Source organism: Zosterops lateralis, assembly GCF_965231275.1.
Source record: "Zosterops lateralis genome assembly, chromosome: 1".
NCBI lineage: Eukaryota > Metazoa > Chordata > Aves > Passeriformes > Zosteropidae > Zosterops > Zosterops lateralis.
Genome location: NC_139762.1, coordinates 150,764,398 through 150,776,846, shown reverse-complemented (window position 1 = coordinate 150,776,846; position 12,449 = coordinate 150,764,398). Strand labels below are relative to the sequence as shown.

At 52.3% G+C, this 12,449-nt stretch overlaps 4 protein-coding genes across 4 annotated transcripts; all 4 read right to left on the bottom strand.

Moving 5' to 3' along the window:
• Positions 1–653: 653 nt before the first annotated feature.
• Positions 654–971, bottom strand: LOC310910870 (feather beta keratin-like; the record flags this gene model as incomplete). Its single annotated transcript, XM_083863936.1, has 1 exon — positions 654–971. One exon carries the CDS (start codon positions 969–971, stop codon positions 654–656), a length of 318 nt encoding a protein of 105 aa, XP_083720062.1.
• Positions 972–3,923: 2,952 nt separating this feature from the next.
• Positions 3,924–4,241, bottom strand: LOC310919964 (feather beta keratin-like; the record flags this gene model as incomplete). Its single annotated transcript, XM_083879620.1, has 1 exon — positions 3,924–4,241. One exon carries the CDS (start codon positions 4,239–4,241, stop codon positions 3,924–3,926), a length of 318 nt encoding a protein of 105 aa, XP_083735746.1.
• Positions 4,242–7,194: 2,953 nt separating this feature from the next.
• On the bottom strand, positions 7,195–7,512 carry LOC310915938 (feather beta keratin-like; the record flags this gene model as incomplete). Its single annotated transcript, XM_083873162.1, has 1 exon — positions 7,195–7,512. The coding sequence occupies one exon, from the start codon at positions 7,510–7,512 to the stop codon at positions 7,195–7,197; it is 318 nt and encodes a 105-aa protein (XP_083729288.1).
• A 2,903-nt stretch (positions 7,513–10,415) lies between these two features.
• LOC310918545 (feather beta keratin-like) lies at positions 10,416–10,733 on the bottom strand (the record flags this gene model as incomplete). The annotated part of the gene is made up of 1 exon (XM_083877433.1): positions 10,416–10,733. The coding sequence occupies one exon, from the start codon at positions 10,731–10,733 to the stop codon at positions 10,416–10,418; it is 318 nt and encodes a 105-aa protein (XP_083733559.1).
• Positions 10,734–12,449: the final 1,716 nt, after the last annotated feature.

Sequence of the window (12,449 nt, the reverse complement as noted above, 5' to 3'; positions counted from 1 at the left end):
GGCCCAGTCAGGAACTGACAAATAACCAACTCAATCAATGAGCAGGGGAGGAGGGTATCCATCAAATCAAGCAATAGCATAAACAACCTCATAGAACTTTGCAGAGAGGGGGAAAGGGCTTGAAGAGGATTGACAACTTAGTAGGTGGAAAGAAGGGGACGCCTAGGGAAGATAGACATTCGGATTGGTGTAACCCAGAGAAGGATCTGCAACACAGGGAGTGGGTGAAGGTAGGATTGACATGGAAATGGGCATGGTTTAAGGTTGGAGGGTGCCAAGCGGAGAAAGGGGGAGACTCAGGAAAACCAAAAATCCGCACTAACATAAGGAACTTAGATTAACTAATCAATACACTACCACAGGGACATATTTGCTAAGAAATGTTCTTTGCTCCTTTTCCATCCAACAGAATGGTTGCATGCTGGAATTGCCCAGGGTAGAGTGTGAGTCAACTGGACTTCAAAAAGAAGAAAAAGCAACTCATGCTCCAATGCACGAAAAAAATTTATTGAAGTGAAAGGATGATGAGAAGGAAGAGGCTGAGGAATCAGGTGTGAGGTAAAAGCAGAGGGAGCATCAGCCGAGGTGCTTTGCTGGCAGGAGCTGTTGCCTGCGTCCTGAGCTGGTGGTGTCAGGGGTGGTGCTGAGGGTCTTCAGCAGGTGTTGCAGCCCCTTCTGCCGTAGCAGCCCAGGCCGTAGCCATAGCCCAGGCCGTAGCCAAGGCCAAAGCCAAATCCCCCAGAGACGGGCTGTCCCTGGGCACTGAGTTCAGTGCCCACGGCAGCCGAGGAGGTGGATCCGACGACGGTGCTCTGGGGGAAGGAGGTCATGATGGGTCCTGGCAGGGTGACCAGCACAGGGGAAGGGTTGATGATGACACGGGAATCCTGGCATTGCAGGGCACAGGGCTCGTTGCAGCTGTTGGCCAGCGGGGTGGGTCCGCAGGGAGTGCAGAGGTTGTTGCAGGCCATGGGTGTGGTGTGGAGGGTCCCTGGAAGAGAGGGGGGTGAGGCAGGGCTGTGGTGAGGGGGTACAATGGGTGGGGCAGTGTGTCAGGACTATGAGGGAGTGTATAGGCTGGTATGGGGCTGTGGGGAGGGGTGAGGGCTGCAGAGGCTGGCACCGAGTGTGCTGGAGGAGAGACGGCAGAGCTTTGAGGAGTAGGAGGATCAGGGATTCAAGGAGCAGGAGGGTCAGTGGTTTGAGGCTCACCTTGTTGTTGGCAGGAGCTGGAGGAGAAGGTGTGAGGAGAAGTGTGTGAGGGACAGAGGCTCTGGGCCAGCTTTTATGCTGGTCGTGGAGGGGCGGGACAGCCTTGTCCCATGGCCTTGGGGCATTTTGCAGGCCACAGTTCCTTGGTGGCTCAGAGTGGTGAGTCTTGCAGTCAAGAGTGTTTTGCTTCCCACAACTCTGCAGTGTCATGTCCTACTTTTGAGTCCCTATCCATGTGACCTTGGCGGCAACTTTTAAATGCAAGTATCAGAGACCAAAGACGGTTGATGATGATGCTTTTTGGGAGGGCTGTGGACATGACCAGGGCTTTGGACAGTGGGGTGTCATCAGTGAAATCACCCCATGGGCCTGGTGTGCTGTGGTTTGTGGATGTCTTGTGCAGAGGGTCCTCATTTGGCCCCAGCCATGTCAAGCTCGTCTGGGCTATGCAGCACTTCTGGGGGTGATGGGTGTTCCCTTCCATCACATTCTTACCTTCCCTGTCCCATTGCCATTATTGTAAACTTGTCCCTGTGCCAAGCGTTTCTTGCTGGATATGGGAAACCATCCCTGTGATGCCTCCCCTGCTGTCCAATATCTTGTGTTGGTTCAGCCGTAGGGCTCGTCTCAGCTGGGCCCAGCAAGGTCACACTCTGGGGTGCCATTGCTGGGCTCTGTGTGAAACTGAGACAGGAAAACTGGAGAAGGATAAGACAAAGACTTGCGGAACAGTTGAAGGAACTGCAGACATTGGCATTTCTGAAAAAGGGGTTTGACCTTGGTACTCTGTAAAGGTACGTGAGCGGAAATGATATCATCAGTTTTGTCTGGCAAGTGATTGTGAGTCATGATGTGGGGAGTATTTTCCTGCACACAACCCTGCAGTGTCGTGTCCGGCTCTTGAAGCCATGTCCATCTGACCTTGGCGGCAGCTTTAAAGTGAGAGTTGGTATTTGGGAGGATTGGCATTGAAAATGTGTGTCAGAGAAATCAAACTATACAAGAAAATCCTAAGACCAATATGGGCGTCATCAGTCATTTTGTGGCCCTTATGTCGTTTAGTTGGTGGGTGTGTTGTGAAGCGGGGCCCCATTCCATGGGAGCCGTGTCAGGCTGGTCTGGGCTTTGCAGCTGCGCTGTGCATGAGGAGCTGTCCCTTCCATTGCAGTAATTCTTCCTTTAACGTGTATTTGAGACCAAACTCTGGTGTTGATGGTGTGTGTCAACGGGGACCAAAGAGGTGACCAGGATTTGGGGAGGTGGGGTGTCATCATTGAGGTCAGCCTGTAGAACTCCCGAGTTTGGGTTTATGGGTGTAGTCTTTAGAGGGGTCCCAAAGTCTCACAGGCAGGTCCAGCTGGTCTGGGCTTTCCATCTGTGCCAGCTGTGAGGGCCTGGACTCTCATTTCACATGTGGGCAGTAGGAGAGTTTCTCCCTCAGCAAGTTGGCAGACGGTGGAGTGTTTTAAGGCACACTTGGTTGTTCCAGCAGTCCGAGTGTTCTGGAGTCTAGGGGTTAAAGGAATCTCCTGCATTTTAACAGTGTAAAATGTGAAGTTCTGCGTCTGGGCAGGAATGGCACTGGCCCCTACGTCCTGCTGTGGACTAAGTGTTTGCAAAGAGCCGGGTAGAGAGCAAAGAAGCCGCAAGGTGACAGTGGAGATTTACTTGAAAGGATGTCACCCGTGTTCAAGACAGATTTGTGAAGATTGTTGACATGAAGTTGGGAGAGGTGGCCCTTGCTCTCTTTAGAGAACAGGTGAGGTCTCATATGGGGTGGTGTGGACAGTTGTGGCCTCCACATGTGCAGAATGACAAACGGGGGAGTGGATGAAGAGCACTTGAGGGCCTCCAGATAGTGCAAGGGCTGGTGGATCTTTGCTGGAGGCGAGACTGAGAGAGCTGGGACCCTGAGGAGACAAGGCTGGGCTGGGGGGGTAACAAGCGTGTGGGAGCTCCACTCATCTCAGCACTGTACATATACACAAGAGAAAACAGATGGACTTCCGTGGGCTAAGGAGGGCAGATTTTTTTTTTTTTTCTGAGGTTGTGACTGGTCGTAGAGTATAGGAGATGATGGGTTCCCTCTCCTAGGAGCCTCCAAAGTGAAGTGATGATAGTGCTGGAAATGCTGCTCCTGCTGGGCCTGCTAGAGCAGAGGGGATGGAAGCATTTGCTTTCCCGAGTTGCTGTTCAAGTGGATGCTTTTGTTCCTGTCTTTGCTGGGAGGACTCAAGAGTGCTGCTGCAAATGGAATTTTTCCAGTCCGTGCTGGCATCGAGTGAGTTTGGCCAAACTGTGCCAAGGACAGAATTGTTGTGTCAAAGCCTTTTGTTTACGGGGTGATGGCCTTGTGTCATGTTCTGGAAGGTCCCCCCTCTTCTGTGTTTCCCATGTCAGCGTTGGTTGTTACTGGTGGGGATATATTTGTTAGGAAATATTCTTTGCTCCTTTTCCATCCAATTGAATTGTTGAGTGACGGAATTGCACATAGTGAGGACGTGGCGCCATGGGAATTCAAAAAAAAGGAGCAAGCAATTCAGGTTCTGATGCACGAAAAAATTTATTGAAGTGAAAGGATGATGAGAAGGAAGAGGCTGAGGAATCAGGTGTGAGGTAAAAGCAGAGGGAGCATCAGCCGAGGTGCTTTGCTGGCAGGAGCTGTTGCCTGCGTCCTGAGCTGGTGGTGTCAGGGGTGGTGCTGGGGGTCTTCAGCAGGTGTTGCAGCCCCTTCTGCCATAGCAGCCCAGGCCGTAGCCATAGCCCAGGCCGTAGCCAAGGCCAAAGCCAAATCCCCCAGAGACGGGCTGTCCCTGGGCACTGAGTTCAGTGCCCACGGCAGCCGAGGAGGTGGATCCGACGACGGTGCTCTGGGGGAAGGAGGTCATGATGGGTCCTGGCAGGGTGACCAGCACAGGGGAAGGGTTGATGATGACACGGGAATCCTGGCATTGCAGGGCACAGGGCTCGTTGCAGCTGTTGGCCAGCGGGGTGGGTCCGCAGGGAGTGCAGAGGTTGTTGCAGGCCATGGGTGTGGTGTGGAGGGTCCCTGGAAGAGAGGGGGGTGAGGCAGGGCTGTGGTGAGGGGGTACAATGGGTGGGGCAGTGTGTCAGGACTATGAGGGAGTGTAGAGGCTGGTATGGGGCTGTGGGGAGGGGTGAGGGCTGCAGAGGCTGCCACCGAGTGTGCTGGAGGAGAGACGGCAGAGCTTTGAGGAGTAGGAGGATCAGGGATTCAAGGAGCAGGAGGGTCAGTGGTTTGAGGCTCACCTTGTTGTTGGCAGGAGCTGGAGGAGAAGGTGTGAGGAGAAGTGTGTGAGGGACAGAGGCTCTGGTCCAGCTTTTATGCTGGTCGTGGAGGGGCGGGACAGCCTTGTCCCATGGCCTTGGGGCATTTTGCAGGCCACAGTTCCTTGGTGGCTCAGAGTGGTGAGTCTTGCAGTCAAGAGTGTTTTGCTTCCCACAACTCTGCAGTGTCATGTCCTACTTTTGAGTCCCTATCCATGTGACCTTGGCGGCAACTTTTAAATGCAAGTATTAGAGACCAAAGACGGTTGATGATGATGCGTTTTGGGAGGGCTGTAGACGTGACAAGAGCTCTTTAGAGCGACGTGTCATCAGTGAAGTCATCCCATGGACCTGGTGTGCTGTGGTTTTTGGATGTCTTGTGCAGAGGGTCCTCATTTGGCCACAGCCATGTCAAGCTCGTCTGGGCTATGCAGCACTTCTGGGGGTGATGGGTGTTCCCTTCCATCCCATTCTTACCTTCCCTGTCCCATTGCCATTATTGTAAACTTGTCCCTGTGCCAAGCGTTTCTTGCTGGATATGGGAAACCATCCCTGTGATGCCTCCCCTGCTGTCCAATATCTTGTGTTGGTTCAGCCGTAGGGCTCGTCTCAGCTGGGCCCAGCAAGGTCACACTCTGGGGTGCCATTGCTGGGCTCTGTGTGAAACTGAGACAGGAAAACTGGAGAAGGATAAGACAAAGACTTGCGGAACAGTTGAAGGAACTGCAGACATTGGCATTTCTGAAAAAGGGGTTTGACCTTGGTACCCTGTAAAGGTACGTGAGCGGAAATGATATCATCAGTTTTGTCTGGCAAGTGATTGTGAGTCATGATGTGGGGAGTATTTTCCTGCACACAACGCTGCAGTGTCGTGTCCGGCTCTTGAAGCCGTGTCCATCTGACCTTGGCGGCAGCTTTAAAGTGAGAGTTGGTATTTGGGAGGATTGGCATTGAAAATGTGTGTCAGAGCAACCAAAATATACAAGAAAATCCTAAGACCAATATGGGCGTCATCAGTCATTTTGTGGCCCTTATGTCGTTTAGTTGGTGGGTGTGTTGTGAAGCGGGGCCCCATTCCATGGGAGCCGTGTCAGGCTGGTCTGGGCTTTGCGGCTGCGCTGTGCATGAGGAGCTGTCCCTTCCATTGCAGTCATTCTTCCTTTAACGTGTATTTGAGACCAAGCTCTGGTGTTGATGGCGTGTGTCAACGGGGACCAAAGAGGTGACCAGGATTTGGGGAGGTGGGGTGTCATCATTGAGGTCAGCCTGTAGAACTGACGAGTTTGGGTTTATGGGTGTAGTCTTCAGAGGGGTCCCAAAGTCTCACAGGCAGGTCCAGCTGGTCTGGGCTTTCCATCTGTGCCAGCTGTGAGGGCCTGGACTCTCGTTTCACATGTGGGCAGTAGGAGAGTTTCTCCCTCAGCAAGTTGGCAGACGGTGGAGTGTTTTAAGGCACACTTGGTTGTTCCAGCAGTCCAAGTGTTCTGGAGTCTAGGGGTTAAAGGAATCTCCTGCATTTTAACAGTGTCAAATGTGAAGTTCTGCGTCTGGGCAGGAATGGCACTGGCCCCTACGTCATGCTGTGGACTAAGTGTTTGCAAAGAGCCGGGTAGAGAGCAAAGAAGCCGCAAGGTGACAGTGGAGATTTACTTGAAAGGATGTCAGCCGTGTTCAAGACAGATTTGTGAAGATTGTTGACATGAAGTTGGGAGAGGTGGCCCTTGCTCTCTTTAGAGAACAGGTGAGGTCTCATATGGGGTGGTGTGGACAGTTGTGGCCTCCACATGTGCAGAATGACAAATGGGGGAGTGGATGAAGAGCACTTGAGGGCCTCCAGATAGTGCAAGGGCTGGTGGATCTTTGCTGGAGGCGAGACTGAGAGAGCTGGGACCCTGAGGAGACAAGGCTGGGCTGGAGGGGTAACAAGCGTGTGGGAGCTCCGCTCATCTCAGCACTGTACATATACACAAGAGAAAACAGATGGACTTCCGTGGGCTAAGGAGGGCAGATTTTTTTTTTTTTTTCTGAGGTTGTGACTGGTCGTAGAGTCTAGGAGATGATGAGTTCCCTCTCCTAGGAGCCTCCAAAGTGAAGTGATGATAGTGCTGGAAATGCTGCTCCTGCTGGGCCTGCTAGAGCAGAGGGGATGGAAGCATTTGCTTTCCCGAGTTGCTGTTCAAGTGGATGCTTTTGTTCCTCTCTTTGCTGGGAGGACTCAAGAGTGCTGCTGCAAATGGAATTTTTCCAGTCCGTGCTGGCATCGAGTGAGTTTGGCCAAACTGTGCCAAGGACAGAATTGTTGTGTCAAAGCCTTTTGTTTACGGGGTGATGGCCTTGTGTCATGTTCTGGAAGGTCCCCCCTCTTCTGTGTTTCCCATGTCAGCGTTGGTTCTTACTGGTGGGGATAAATTTGTTAGGAAATATTCTTTGCTCCTTTTCCATCCAATTGAATTGTTGAGTGACGGAATTGCACATAGTGAGGACGTGGCGCCATGGGAATTCAAAAAAAAGGAGCAAGCAATTCAGGTTCTGATGCACAAAAAAATTTATTGAAGTGAAAGGATGATGAGAAGGAAGAGGCTGAGGAATCAGGTGTGAGGTAAAAGCAGAGGGAGCATCAGCCGAGGTGCTTTGCTGGCAGGAGCTGTTGCCTGCGTCCTGAGCTGGTGGTGTCAGGGGTGGTGCTGAGGGTCTTCAGCAGGTGTTGCAGCCCCTTCTGCCGTAGCAGCCCAGGCCGTAGCCATAGCCCAGCCCGTAGCCAAGGCCAAAGCCAAATCCCCCAGAGACGGGCTGTCCCTGGGCACTGAGTTCAGTGCCCACGGCAGCCGAGGAGGTGGATCCGACGACGGTGCTCTGGGGGAAGGAGGTCATGATGGGTCCTGGCAGGGTGACCAGCACAGGGGAAGGGTTGATGATGACACGGGAATCCTGGCATTGCAGGGCACAGGGCTCGTTGCAGCTGTTGGCCAGCGGGGTGGGTCCGCAGGGAGTGCAGATGCTGTTGCAGGCCATGGGTGTGGTGTGGAGGGTCCCTGGAAGAGAGGGGAGTGAGGCAGGGCTGTTAGGAGTGTGAGGGAGTGTGGAGGCTGTTGTGAGGCTGTAGTGAGTTGTGAGGGCTGCAGAAGGTAGTGGTAAGAATTCTGGAAGAGAAGGGCCATGGAGACCGAAGCTGGAGGGGCCAGGGTTTTGAGGCTCACCTGGTTCTCAGGAGCAGAAGGTGTGAGGAGAAGTGTGTGAGGGACAGAGGCTGTGGGCCAGCTTTTATGCTGGTCTGGAAGGGGCAGGACAGCCTTGTCCCATGGCCTTGGGGCATTTTTTAGGGCAGCAGCTGTTGCCGGGCCCAGGTTGGTTAGTCATGAGGCAAGGAGTGTTTTCCTTCCCCTGCCTCTGCACTGTCATGTCCTGCTCTTGACGCTGTGTCCATCTGACCTTGGCGGCAGCATGAATAAGTTGGTGTTTGGGAGGTTTTGATTGTTTGATGTGTGTCAGAGAGGGCTGAATAAACAAGCAGAGCCCAGGAGAAGTGTTATGTCATCAGTGAGGTAATTTTGTGGCTTTCCTCTGCTGTGGTTTTCCAGTGCCTTGTGAAGGGCTCATCCTTTTGTGTCTTGAATGAGATCAAGAGACAGAAACTGGAAAACCAGGTAGTGGTCAGGAGGGATTTGTTTCTTCATTTTTAGGGTCCATTTGGATTTTGGAAAATTACATGAGAATTAACTCTTTCATTTTAAATGTATTTCCTAATATCATTAACAAACCAAAAAAGCCCAGCATCAAATGGTGTAGCTCCCTTTTATATCATGGCTGGTCTGTGACTTCAATTCTGTTTCTCTGCATTCAAGCTGTAAGGTTTCATCTCTTACATCCCTTAAGTCTTAATACTATGTTCCCCATAGCAAAACCATTAATTACTGCCTGATGCTCAGCATGCTCCTCTTTCCTTCTTTGTCATGGTATGGGTATTTCTTCATGAAATTCTATGATTCCCTGCTCTTGAGGCCTTGTCCATCTAACCTTGACAGCAGCTTTAAGTGCAAGTTGGTGTTTGAGAGGGTTTGCATGGAAGACTGGCATTAGGCCAGGGCAAATAAACAACCAAAATTTAGGAGGGGTGTGGTGTCATCAGTGAAATCACCCTGTGGCCGTCACTGGTTTGCTGTGGTTTGTGGGTCTGTTGTGAAGAGGGGCCCCATTCTCTCCCAGGCCTGTCAGGCTGCTCTGAGATTTGCAGCTGTGCTGGAGCTGTTGCCCCTTCCCTCACATTCCATTGCTCCTCACCTTGATCCCACGTGCCTAAGCCTGACACTAGACCTGACCTTTCCTGGTCACTGTGCACTGTGGATATCTCGTGCTTGGAAGATTTTGATATCCAGGGTGAGCTAGTGGTTTCCTTAGGCTGAGTGCAAAGGGCTGGGGCCACTTGTGATTGAATGAGGATTTGGAATTGTTGGTGGTGAGCATTACATGATCCTCAAAACAAACACAGGGGAGTCCAGGTTGTGTCTGTGCCCAGCGGGGTGGCCTGAGAAAGGTGTGAAGGGCTGGACCCGGAGGCTTGTGGCCCCTGTCCCAAAGTCCAGATGGCAGCAAGTCCCCAGTGCTGTAGACCAGGAGTTGGAGCCTTTTGGCCAACCCTGAAAATCTGACTGGTGCTGGACATCTGCTGGAGCTCACCAAGGGCATCTGCCAAGTGCTGTTTCTTTGGAGCAGTCATCCTGGATAGGAAGGAATGTATGTCTATCAAATATGAGAACTGTTTTCTTCTATGAAATCGTCCTTGTGCTTGAAGAAATGGAGCAGGAGGTGGCCCTGTAGCATTGTGGGAAAAGGGACCCCAAGTCTTTAGGTCAGGATTGGGAAAGGTGCTGTGATGAATCCGAGGGAGGTGACTCTTGCTGTCTCCTGAGCAATGATGAGGTCCCATGTGAGGTGTTGTTAGCAGCTCTGGGCTTCCCACATGTAAATGAAGTCGATTTGGTGAAAGAAAATCAGTTCAGGGCCAGAAAGATTCTTAAGGGGCTGGAGGGTCTTTCCCAGAGGAGAGACTGTGAGACCTGGGACTGCCAGGAGACAAGGCTGGACAGGAGGGTGTCATCAGTGTGTGCAAATCAGTGTGTGCAAATCTCTGATGGCAGAGAATGAAGTTGAGAGATCCTGACTGTTCTCAGCAGTTCACATGTGCAGGACAAAGAGGGCAAGGGCTCAATTGAAAACAGCTGGAATTCCATGGGCAAGGCAGACAAGCCTTTTTCAGTGTGAGGCTTGTCCTGGAGTAAAAGTTGGGGAGTAGTTGTCCTGGGACTGACAAGACTGACCTGTCCAAGGTCCTGGAAGTCCAGCTCTTGCTGTCTATGATGGAGCAGAAGAGAATGAAGCAATTGCACTCCAGTCTTGCTGCCTAATTGGATGATGTTCTTCCTATTTTTGTGGGGAAGGTTCTTCCTGCTGGGAAGAGAGGTTCTCAAGTGTGTTTGGGCACAGAGAGACTTGGAGAGAGGCATGAGCCAGAGAGATTTGTTGTGTCAAAAATTCTGCTGTAGTAGGTGTTGGGCTTGTATCTCCCCTCAATCGCTGCTTCCCATGCCAGTCCTGATTGTTTCAGGTTGTGATGTATTTTCTAAGAAAGGTGTTGAGACCCTTTTTGTATTCACAGCAATAGTTTGTTTATTGCCAGCACTGTGTTGGATGAGGAGGTGTGACCATTGGAATTCACCAAGATGAGGACACGTGTCATGCTTTGATGCAGGAAAGCTTTATTGAGGCAAAAAATTCCCCCAAAAGAAGGTACAGGAGAAAGTATTTGAAAGGATCTGGTGTGAGGTAGAAGTAGAGGGACCATCAGCTGAGGTGCTTTGCTGGCAGGAGCTGTTGCCAGAGCCCTGAGCTGATGGTGTCAGGAGTAGTGCTGAGGGCCCTCAGCAGATGTAGCCGCCCCTTCTGCCATAGCAGCCCAGGCCGTAGCCATAGCCCAGCCCGTAGCCAAGGCCAAAGCCAAATCCCCCAGAGACGGGCTGTCCCTGGGCACTGAGTTCAGTGCCCACGGCAGCCGAGGAGGTGGATCCGACGACGGTGCTCTGGGGGAAGGAGGTCATGATGGGTCCTGGCAGGGTGACCAGCACGGGGGAAGGGTCGATGATGACACGGGAATCCTGGCATTGCAGGGCACAGGGCTCGTTGCAGCTGTTGGCCAGCGGGGTGGGTCCGCAGGGAGTGCAGAGGTTGTTGCAGGCCATGGGTGTGGTGTGGAGGGTCCCTGGAAGAGAGGGGGGTGAGGCAGGGCTGTGGTGAGGGGGTGCAGTGGGTGGGGCAGTGTGTCAGGACTATGAGGGAGTGTATAGGCTGGTATGGGGCTGTGGGGAGGGGTGAGGGCTGCAGAGGCTGCCACCGAGTGTGCTGGAGGAGAGACGGCAGAGCTTTGAGGAGTAGGAGGATCAGGGATTCAAGGAGCAGGAGGGTCAGCGGTTTGAGGCTCACCTTGTTGTTGGCAGGAGCTGGAGGAGAAGGTGTGAGGAGAAGTGTGTGAGGGACAGAGGCTCTGGGCCAGCTTTTATGCTGGTCGTGGAGGGGCAGGACAGCCTTGTCCCATGGCCTTGGGGCATTTTGCAGGCCACAATTCCTTGGTGGCTCAGAGTGGTGAGTCTTGCAGTCAAGAGTGTTTTGCTTCCCACAACTCTGCAGTGTCATGTCCTACTTTTGAGTCCCTATCCATGTGACCTTGGCGGCAACTTTGAAATGCAAGTATCAGAGACCAAAGACGGTTGATGATGATGCTTTTTTGGGAGGGCTGTGGACATGACCAGGGCTTTGGACAGTGGGGTGTCATCGGTGAAGTCACCCCATGGCCCTGGTGTGCTGTGGTTTTTGGATGTCTTGTGCAGAGGGTTCTCATTTCGCCACAGCCATGTCAAGCTCGTCTGGGCTATGCAGCACTTCTGGGGGTGATGGGTGTTCCCTTCCATCACATTCTTACCTTCCCTGTCCCATTGCCATTATTGTAAACTTGTCCCTGTGCCAAGCGTTTCTTGCTGGATATGGGAAACCATCTCTGTGATGCCTCCCCTGCTGTCCAATATCTTGTGTTGGTTCAGCCGTAGGGCTCGTCTCAGCTGGGCCCAGCAAGGTCACACTCTGGGGTGCCATTGCTGGGCTCTGTGTGAAACTGAGACAGGAAAACTGGAGAAGGATAAGACAAAGACTTGCGGAAAAGTTGAAGGAACTGCAGACATTGGCATTTCTGAAAAAGGGGTTTGACCTTGGTACTCTGTAAAGGTACGTGAGCGGAAATTATATCATCAGTTTTGTCTGGCAAGTGATTGTGAGTCATGATGTGGGGAGTATTTTCCTGCACACAACCCTGCAGTGTTGTGTCCGGCTCTTGAAGCCATGTCCATCTGACCTTGGCGGCAGCTTTAAAGTGAGAGTTGGTATTTGGGAGGATTGGCATTGAAAATGTGTGTCAGAGCAACCAAAATATACAAGAAAATCCTAAGACCAATATGGGCGTCATCAGTCATTTTGTGGCCCTTATGTCGTTTAGTTGGTGGGTGTGTTGTGAAGCGGGGCCCCATTCCATGGGAGCCGTGTCAGGCTGGTCTGGGCTTTGCGGCTGCGCTGTGCATGAGGAGCTGTCCCTTCCATTGCAGTCATTCTTCCTTTAACGTGTATTTGAGACCAAACTCTGGTGTTGATGGTGTGTGTCAACGGGGACCAAAGAGGTGACCAGGATTTGGGGAGGTGGGGTGTCATCCTTGAGGTCAGCCTGTAGAACTCGCGAGTTTGGGTTTATGGGTGTAGTCTTTAGAGGGGTCCCAAAGTCTCCCAGGCAGGTCCAGCTGGTCTGGGCTTTCCATCTGTGCCAGCTGTGAGGGCCTGGACTCTCGTTTCACATGTGGGCAGTAGGAGAGTTTCTCCCTCAGCAAGTTGGCAGATGGTGGAGTGTTTTAAGGCAC